This window comes from Phaseolus vulgaris, chromosome 9 (genome assembly GCF_000499845.2).
Source record: "Phaseolus vulgaris cultivar G19833 chromosome 9, P. vulgaris v2.0, whole genome shotgun sequence".
NCBI classification, from domain to species: Eukaryota; Viridiplantae; Streptophyta; class Magnoliopsida; order Fabales; family Fabaceae; genus Phaseolus; species Phaseolus vulgaris.
In genome coordinates, this window is record NC_023751.2 from 3,029,194 (window position 1) to 3,039,470 (window position 10,277).

Genomic DNA, 10,277 nt, shown 5'->3' on the forward strand with positions numbered 1-10,277 from the left:
ATCGTAGATTTCTAAAGAAATACCATCCGTATCATAGATTGAAAAAAGCTTTTAAGGGATATCAAGAACATGACATTTGTCTCACTCCCTTAAGTGGTGTTGAAATTTATGAAAAAATAAAAAATGTTAATGTGACTTTTGAAAAAATAAAGAAGAAGCAAATTGTGAGTGAAATATGGAATAAGAGATCAATCTTTTTTTATCTTTCGTATTGGTGTAAGTTAGATGTCAGACACTGCATAAATGTAATGCACGTAGAAAAAAGAATGTGTGTGACAGTCTAATAGGAACACTTCTAAACATTAAAGGCAAACCAAAGGATGATGTGAATGCACGTCTGGATTTGATTGAGATGAATATACGAGAGGAATTGGCACCGAGATAAATTGGTAAACGTACATACTTGCCTACAGCGTGTTACACTTTGTCAAAGAAAGAGAAAACAAGTTTTTGTGAATGTCTTAAAGGTGTTAATGTACCACAAGGCTACTATTCAAATGTGAAGAGTCTTATATCTATGAATGATTTGAAACTAATTGGCTTAAAGTCACATGATTGTCACGTTCTAATGCAACAATTACTACCGATGGCTATTCGTGGAATCTTACCAAAAAATGTTAGGCATACAATCACTCGACTATGTTCATTTTTCAATTCCATGTGTAGTAAAGAGATTTTCTCTCAGCAGTTGGATGAACTTGAAGAAGAAATAATTGTTATCTTGTGTCAACTCGAGATGTTTTTTCCTCCATCTTTTTTTGATATCATGGTACATTTGGTTGTTCATCTTATAAGAGAAATCAGATTGTGCGAGCCAGTTTACATGCGATGGATGTATCCAGTTGAACGATACATGAAGATTTTGAAGGGATATGTGAAGAATCAATGTCGTCTGGAAGCTTCCATTATTGAAAGATACATTTCAGAAGAATTTATTGAGTTTTGTTCTGAGTACTTGTCAAAATCCAAATCTATAGGAGTTCCTGAAAAATGTTGGCACTTTCGTAGATTGATAGGTAAATCTTCAAAAGGTGTACATGTCATAAGCAAATCTAGAGAAGAGGTTATACAAGCACACTTGTATATCTTGAATATCACTGATGAGGTGTTACCATACTTAGATACACACAAAGACATTGTCAAATATAAAAATCCAAGACAATTAGAAAAATGGGTGTTAATTAAGCATAACAAAACTTTCATGTCATGGTTTAAGCAATAAATAATGAATGATCCATCAGCATCTGAAACATTAACATGGCTTGCAAACGGTCTCAAGTTTGATGTTTTATGTTGTTCTGGCTATGAAATAAATTGTTGTTTGTTTTGCACAAAGTCTCGAGATGATAGGAGTATAGTGCAAAATAGCGGAGTTACCTTGGAGGCAAAGTCTATGCAGTTTCAACTGCAAATGATCAAAATCCTATTGTGGGATCAATGCCTTATTATGATGTCATAGTAGAGATTTGGGAAGTTAATTATACCAATTTTATTGTACCTGTTTTCAAATGCAAGTGGGTTGACAATAAGATTGGTGTCAAAGTTGATGAATCAGGAATGACTTTGGTTGACTTTCAAAAGATAGGTTATCGTGACGAACCATTTATAATGGCACCTGAAGCTTCCCAAGTTTTCTATATCCAAGATCCTACACCTGAACACTGGTTTGTTGTGCTACATGGAAAAAAACAACATAATGACCCAAAGATACAAACAATAACATTTGTGAGATTGAATCACTTACAAGAACGACCATCAATAAAGAGTACGAGGATTTTGTTGATGTTGTACATGCAACTCGAAATGATCATGACGAAGGAATATATATTTGTACATGCATGTGATTCATGTTTAGTTTTACAATATATAATTTTTATTATATTTCATATTCTTGATGCTTATCATATTTGTTTGATAATAGGAACATGGCAGATGATCAATTTTCTCGTTCAAAACTGGTAGAGGACCTATAGATTAAAGAATATGTTTAAGAAGATAAATAAAGATGACAAAATACCATTGTCTATTGATGTCACCACTGGTGTGGCCACTGGGCCATATGCAAAGAAATTTAGGAGTTATCTCAAAGTACTGTCTTGTGAAAGGATCTTTATCTTAACTGAGTCCTCGGATCACGTAACTGAGCACGAGAGAAACATGATTTGGCAAGATATTCTGGTATGCAGTTGTTTTTACTTTGTTCAATCTAAAGTTCTTTTATACTTTGTTCAATTCGAAACTTGTTTATGAACTAATTATCTCAAATAATGTAAACGCATTACAAGATCCCAAATGTGGAAACCTTGAAAGCGAAGTTTCTTTCTAATGTGGGTGTCAAGTTTCGTCAGTTCAAATCAAAATTGACAACAAATTTTATATATGGTGAAAGGAAAGAAGAAAATCCTTGTACAAAATATGCATCAATTGATGAAGAAACTTGACAGTAGTTTGTTGATAAATGTCTAATTTCAATAATATTTCTTATTAAAATATAGGCACTTGTAAGGATTTATTACTAATTTACATATAAAATAATCTATAATTTATGAATTTATACCTTTTTACATTTTTATGTCTTTTATTTGAATAAGAGCATTTTATTTCCAAATTTGGTGTTAATTGCATATTTTTAGGGAGGATTGAAGATTTGGAGTAAAGGAGAATAATTTGAGCTAAAAGGAGAAAGCTTGAAGGTCCCAAAATGGAAAAATATGTAGAGAAAGATTGGGCCTTTTTATGTTTTATCACTTAGCCCATTAGCGCGACACAACAAGCCACCTAACCCTAGAAAATTAGGATAAATAGGGGGCTAGAGGTTCAACCCTAGTGTGCCAAATTAAGAAGAAAACACCATAGAGTGAATTGTAACCCAATTGGAAGAATGGAAGGTGCTAGAAGTATGTGTGGCTAATTTTACCCTTTGGGATTGGGAGTAATCTGCTCGAACTCTTATGTATTAAGGTGATATCTTATATATTATTATTCTGTTCTTGATTGATTATTGGTATTGTTGTTTTACTTTTAACTTTCCGTGACAAATTGGGAATCCTAAATCTGACTAGGAGGTATTTTTAGGGTTTGAACCTAAACAACAATACTTAACATATTTGAGTGCTAGGAATAGACTTGAAATGTTAATTGCTATTAAATGTCTAAGCTTCGTTCTAAGTTGTTCTTATAATTATGCGAGGGATCGATAGTTAGGGGACATTCTTAAGGATTTTATATGTGAGGAATTGATATAAATGATTTTTATACAGGCATCAATTTCAATCAAAGAACTTAATATTGACATGCTAATCAAAATACATGAGAGTGAGAAAGATGAAACATAATCCCTATTTTTCCAATTGAAACAATTAATTCTTTGTTTGTTTTCTTATTGATCAGTGCCAACATAACCAACTCAAAACTCTTTTTATTGTTTTAGTGTTATATTTAGCAAATATTGTACTTGATAATTCATTGTTCCTTGTGGAATCGATATTCGTCCTTAGGGACAATTATTACTTCTAACAAACGCGGTGCATTGCCGTAAAAAGTCATCATTTGTGCAGATTCGACAAATTGAAAAATGGCAGGTTAATATCACTTGTTATATTTGGATATAGTTTATATTGACGTATTATTAAATTTTGAATCTTGATGATAGGATGTTCGTAACAAAGCAAAAGCTAGTCAGACACATAATGATACCCCACACTTATTGTCCCGTGGTGGTTATAAGTTGTTAGAGTAGAAGATGCTAGAAGAAAAGATTAAAGCACATTCTACTTCCATTGAGGAAATGAATAGTGTAGATTCTTTGAGGCCACCATCCCCACCACCCCGACATGAGAAGTGGAAGGGTGCCCGTATAAAGCCATCAGGGACATGGAGTTCTAAGTCTACAGAACAAACAGTTGAACGAATTGTAAGAAATATGTTTTCTATGTGTTATTTTAAATTCAATGTGTTGAAGTTTGACAATTTCTTTTCATTTATTTTAGGATTCTCTTGTTGAGCAATCAACACAGGGGACTTTTAATCCATGTGGTCGCAAAGATATTTTTAATGTTGCTCTCGAACGATGCTCTCAAACGACCTGAGCACCCTGGACGTGTTCGTGTAGCTGGATATGGGGTTGGGATTCGGTCATACTTTGGACCTTCATCACATAGCAAGGAACAATCGTCCAGTCAACCTAACCAAGAGTATTTACTACAGTTACATGAACAAATAAAGGCTGAGGTAACTCAAGAGCTTAGAGAAAGCTTAATGAAGGAGTTTAATAAGCGGATGGAAAGGGAGTTTGAAAAACGGTGGGAGGGTTTAGGACTCTCACAGCAACCACCTATTATGGTAGAAGATGAACCACCTCCGTCTCCTATTAAGAAAGTCAACACTAAAGAGAGTTGTTCGGCGGTTGATCTATTAGGATTTGACTTTGGCTCAACTAGCCAATGCAAGTTATATGTTGAGTATAATTCTTTGACCTGATTTGTTGCCCTGGGAAGTGTTATGAAGGGGTCACAATGTTACACAATGTGCCTCTTCCTTCTAATTTCATAAAGGTCACGGTGGAGAAGGCCCTTTATGGTGATGTTGCAGTTCCTGTGCCGACATCAAAGGTCACAATTGTAGCAGAGGCATTACATACTTTCGTTGTCTGGCCTAGACATCTCGTCAGACCTATAAACTCTACGGTATATCTTTGCACTAATACTAATAGGATTATATATCAGATATATTACATTCTAATTAATTTAAGTATTTGTTTGTTTGTTGATGAGTAGCAGGAACCTAAGACAAAACTGTCTCTGCGAAAGAAGAAAAAATTCTCCGTTGATGATCCTGTGGCAGTATTGGTGGAAATTTCTACAACTTTAGATATTACTGTCTTAGAGGTTCTATGGGATGTCAATGTTTTTGGAAGGCATGGTGATGTACCGTTGTACTTTCACATGTATGATTTGTTGGACCTTGCATCCGGAAATCAAGAGATGTTGTAAGTTTATTAAAATCTTTATACTTTTGATTTATTAAATATATTTGTACTAACTTATTGAAATTTAGGTATCTTTGTGGATTATGCTTCAATGAGGGGAAACACGATATATATGGGTTTTTAGACCCTCAAGTCATTCAATTAATTGGAAACAAGAAGTCATAAACACAAACATACATCACCACTACCTTAAAGAATGAAGGAAAACAAATTTATTTTGCTCCGTACATCCATGAGTAAATCCTTATTTATTAAATAAGTTATACTAAACTATTGACATAAGAGAAACTAACTGAGTTGTTATATAGGTGTCATTGACAACTATTGATCATATATGTTCAAGATCATACCGCTGCATGGTTCATTTAATATTTATAAGATCATATATGTCGATTAAATGGATCGTCGTTATAACACATTTATAATGTCGGTTGACAAACTGTTGTTAAAAATGTTTGATTTATAACGACACAACAATAACAACGATTTAAGAACTGTCTTTATATGTCATTTTTAACCGTTGTATTTTTTTACTAGTGTCAAACGGGTTTAATTATTTTTGTGAATATTGTTATATAAATTTAGTCTTTTTCAGTATAGGTTAAATTATTGTTATCTTATAGGTAAAACTTTTCAACAATTCGATCAACTTATTCATAATTTTGTTATCTCTATTATAATAATTTTGAAATAGACAATTATCATTATTAGTGGAACAAGAATGTTATACTTTCATGAAAATTTTAAGTATGCATATGAAATATTATATATATATATATATATATATATATAATTATAACATTTATTTTCACACTCTACCACATGTGAATTCCCTTTGACCACGCATACAAACTCAGAAGCAGCAGACATACCTATAGAAGGTCATTCCCCCAAATTTTAATAAAAACTATTAAATTAAAAATCTTAATGTAATTATTGGTACAAAAATTAAAAGAATACAAAACAACACAAATCATGTTGAATTTCCCCTTTTCTTTTCCACGGCCACTATAAGAATAACAAATTTTACATTATCTAAATATAAAATTATTATTAATAAACAGCAATATAATTATTTTAGTCCATTCTCAGTTTTAATAATCATTTAGCATTGTTTACTTTAGAAAAAAATTATTTTATTAAATACTCACTATCCTTTTTCTTATTGTAAGAGTTTGTGGTTCTGAAAAGGAAAGTGTAGTCAAAATTGTTTAATTCAACTTAACATAAATAAAATTCCACTAAGAAAAATATAAATTTATATCTTTTGATACAGTTATTCAGCACAATTTTTTTGTTAATTTGATTTTACCAAGATGAAAAGGATTACAAAAAAATCAGTATTTATTCTACTGTGCATTTTACATAAATTACTGATTAGTTGTAATGACCTTTGCATTCTTTCTACCTCATAGCTAGGAAGTTATGGAGAAGGAGTATTCTTCATGTTGAATATTTCGTTTAGAACTGTTTCTTCCTGGATCTCCATATGTTCTTTTGTTATCTTGTATAAAACGTGAAAATATCTTTTTATTTTTCTTGCGTTATTTCTATAGAGTAGCTTCTGGATTATGTAATCCAGACACGCATTTGAAAAAAACTTTCGGATTACATAATCTGGAAGTTAAAAAATACTTCTGGATTATGTAATCCAGAAACTAATAATGCATATGAAAAAAAATTTTCGGATTATTTAATCTGAAAGCTAATTATAAATTTAAAAAAAACTTTTAGATTACATAATACAGAATATTAAAGAAAAATATATTTGGAAATATGAAAATTTATGGAGATGAAAGAAAAATATACTAAGGTGGAGGAAGAAAGCGTCTCAGTCTAGTATGCTAACAATGTACATAGGTAATGTTTTTTTCTATCTTGGGTACTATTTTCGGCAGAGGCCCAAAGACAATAAAGGATCCAATTTGGATACTGAGTGACTCATTGTTCAGGCTTGAGCCCAGATTTTTATCCTTTGAGTAGAGCTTCAGAGGCAAATTCTTTCTATATCTCCAGTTTTTTTCTGTCATCTTCATAACTTATTTAATTCCAAAAATATTCTTCCGCAAATAATTTAGTGATTTTTAAAAAAAATAAGGGTATTAAAAGAAACTATGGAGGTGCAGGAAAGTATTATTCAGCCCACTCAGGGTTTAGGCCCAAATTCACTACCATAATGGACTAATAGACCATCTCCCTGCCAATTAAAACAAATTAATAGTTTTGATAATTACTGTTAGTTTTAGTTATTAGGGAATTATCTGACAAACATTTTTAGTTAATTTTGTCTGCTATCTAAAATTTTACATGCCAAATATAAGTGTGTTTGATAAAAATAAGTGAATTCTAGTAGGTTGCTGTATTTTTTCTTTAAATTTTAGTTTTTAAGATTCATATATTTTTTTTTTAATTTTAAATATTAACTGTTTACAGTAGTGTTCAAAACCCTTCTAATATTTTGAAAAAGACATAGTTCTATACTTACTTTATTATTTTAATATTAGTCTTGAATACATGGATACTACTATATGATAGTTTATTTTATGTTATTTTTTTATTAAATACTTTTTATACTACATTACATTATTCTAACTAATATACTGCTTAATATAATATAAATATGAGATGGATACAAGGGTATGCTATTTTTATTTTATTTTAAACTTGATTGAAAATATTTAAAATATGAAATAAGATGAATTGTAGATACGCAAAAATGAGAAGGCGTATAATAGTTTTTTCAATGAAAAATGTAATTAAAATAATTTTCTATAAATGAATTTTTAAATAATTAAAAATTAATCAAAAAAATTAAATAGTAAATGTTCCAAAATGTATTTGTATTAATAAATTAAAATTTACACATTAAATATTTATAACCCAATTAAGTGAATAGCTTTAAGCTTTTAAGCCTCTAGCTACTTCACTAACTTTTTATACCTTTAGTGAACTTTTGATCTACATTTTTTAAATACAAGCAATGATAAAAATAATGATTACGCAAAATTGAAACATAAATTTTGATCAATAAAAATACTATGGAAAATGATAGTTGGACAACTCTTGGAATTATATACAACTCTTGATGTGATGAATTTAGAAATAAATATATATAATAAAAGGTAAATTTATAATTAAATTATACCGGTTGAATTCCAGACGACCAAGAACATGAATTAATAATACAACGCAATAAATACGTGGCAAGGAAACAGATATAATTGGCGTTGAATGGGTCAAAGACACACTTCGAATACACTTCTGTGATATTAGGAAGCCACTACACACGATCTGAGAACCATTACATAAGTCTTTGTGAACTGATTATCTGGCCCACACAGGTCGAGGCCCAAGTCAACCTATAAGTAAGACTTCTGAAAGGGAGAAAGGTACGTTTTTCATATCCTGAGAGAGAAAACAAAACACTAGCAATGACTTAAATGTCAGAGTGCAATCGCAGGTACCCCACCGACCGATGGAGCACACGTGTGAGAGAGTTAGAGCTACGAATGATTTGGAGACTATCAGTACAACAACGAATTGTGTACCAAGTGAGTCAACATTACTTGGACATCAACATCCGTACAAATACATAAATGATATGAAAAAATATTAAAATAATAGTTTTGGGAGTTGTAATGTTGTTGTATATAAAAAAATTAGAGTTGTCCATGTATCATTATCCATATATTATTTATTTATAAGAGTTTTTTTTCTTTAAATTGTATAAAACATGATCAAATATTAAAAAAGTAGTAAGTTTTGTATTTAAGTTTTGATTTTCTATTAAATTTGATTAACAGATGTTTGTATTTAAGAATTGATATTTAACACAAGGCTCTAATCACTTTCACCCAAAATAGCAAGAACAGAAAGCTCTTCTTTATATAAGTTTGAGGATACAATACAACAGCAGATAAAGAAAAGGCATAATACTCACAAACTGTGGCAACGCAAGTATTGAACATGTATTGAAAAATCACTGTTTATTTTTTCTCCGACGAGGCAACACACCAAAGCAAGAACATATATTGTGCACGTTATATATAAATAGTAACTTGCGCTGCATGGCTTCACACTTTATATGAAAACCTCTAAGGGCACTTGCGTCTGCCACCGTGGGTGGTGAGACTGGCATAGCAGGGACACACTTCTTGGTTACCGGAAGTTCCCGGTGGTACGCAGTTGCAGCGTCTGCAGCACGTTCCACAGGCTCTGTGACACATCCGCTGACGAGATGCTAAACGGCACCTCGCACCACATGCAGCGTTGCAATCTGTCGAATCAATTCATTCATTCCAACTCAAATTCAAAATCTTATTCAATCAAATCAAATAGGTACGTGAAATTATGTATATATATTAGATCTTCCTTAATTTCATTAGAATATATATTGAAAATGAAGAAACCGCTGTTGCTGATCATGCAATACCTATCTGCTGAACAAGAGAATCCCGAGTCTGTGCTTGTACCTGCGGTTTCTCAAGAACACGATAAATCAGTTAACTATTAAAACAGTTTGATGAACGTAGAAGGAGTATTTTAAACTATACATCAGAACGAATGAATAATATATAAACGAAGAAGCAGCATCTTTAATTTGAATCACCGTTTGATGAGCTTCAGGTAGATGGAAGAGGAGAAAGGATAGCAGAAGGGATGCGAGTAGAAGCTTGGAGAGAGGCATGGTTAGATTGGAAGAGGTGTTTTACTTGAAAATGAAGAGTGCATTGCATCTCAAACTTGGACCCTTTATTTATAGTTAAAAGATAATACATTTAACTTATAAATTTAGAAAATTCCTCTTAAATGACGTGTTGATGATCGATACTTGTATCGGACATGACACTCGTATGACACATGTAAGACACGTATCCATGAAATGTCCAATTAAAAAAGTATTTGTTAGATTTCTAACCATTTTAATACGGTCCAAACATAAAAAAGAAAAAATACATTAAATTTTTTACGATCCAATTTAAAAGAAAAATACATTAATTTTTTAAAAAAATTAAACTTTATTGTATAAATTATTATTATGATTATAAAAATAAGATTGCATATCTCTCCGCAGCTTGCGTGCTAAAACTCTCAACTATGTGTGTACATATTTTTTTATTATGTAAAATGAGCATTATTTATTTTTGATAAAATGAAGTTTTTTCTTTATTTTTAAGTCTTTTAAAGTTGAAAATTATTGTTTTAATATTTATCTCTAGTATTGTATTTTACTAATTAGCTTCTTATGATAAAAAAAGATAAATGAATAATTTATATTTTTAGTTAAATA

The 10,277-nt window shown here is 31.0% G+C and overlaps 1 protein-coding gene across 1 annotated transcript; it reads right to left on the bottom strand.

The window, feature by feature from the left end:
• Nucleotides 1-8,847: 8,847 nt before the first annotated feature.
• Nucleotides 8,848-9,715, bottom strand: LOC137820651 (gibberellin-regulated protein 1-like). The gene is made up of 3 exons (XM_068624834.1): nt 9,597-9,715; nt 9,420-9,459; nt 8,848-9,263 (listed from the first exon to the last, which is right to left on the bottom strand). Exons 1-3 carry the CDS (start codon nt 9,672-9,674, stop codon nt 9,082-9,084), a joined length of 300 nt encoding a protein of 99 aa, XP_068480935.1. The 5' UTR covers nt 9,675-9,715; the 3' UTR covers nt 8,848-9,081.
• Between the last annotated feature and the right edge of the window lie 562 nt (nt 9,716-10,277).

What these genes read in the sequence shown, in the direction of transcription:
- LOC137820651 (XM_068624834.1), bottom strand. Translation starts at nt 9,674, where the DNA reads ATGCCTCTCTCCAAGCTTCTACTCGCATCCCTTCTGCTATCCTTTCTC. An exon ending in TACCTGAAGCTCATCAAACG is followed by an intron (nt 9,460 to 9,596) that starts GTGATTCAAATT and finishes GAGAAACCGCAG; the next exon opens with GTACAAGCACAGACTCGGGA. An exon ending in TTCTCTTGTTCAGCAGATAG is followed by an intron (nt 9,264 to 9,419) that starts GTATTGCATGAT and finishes TTGATTCGACAG; the next exon opens with ATTGCAACGCTGCATGTGGT.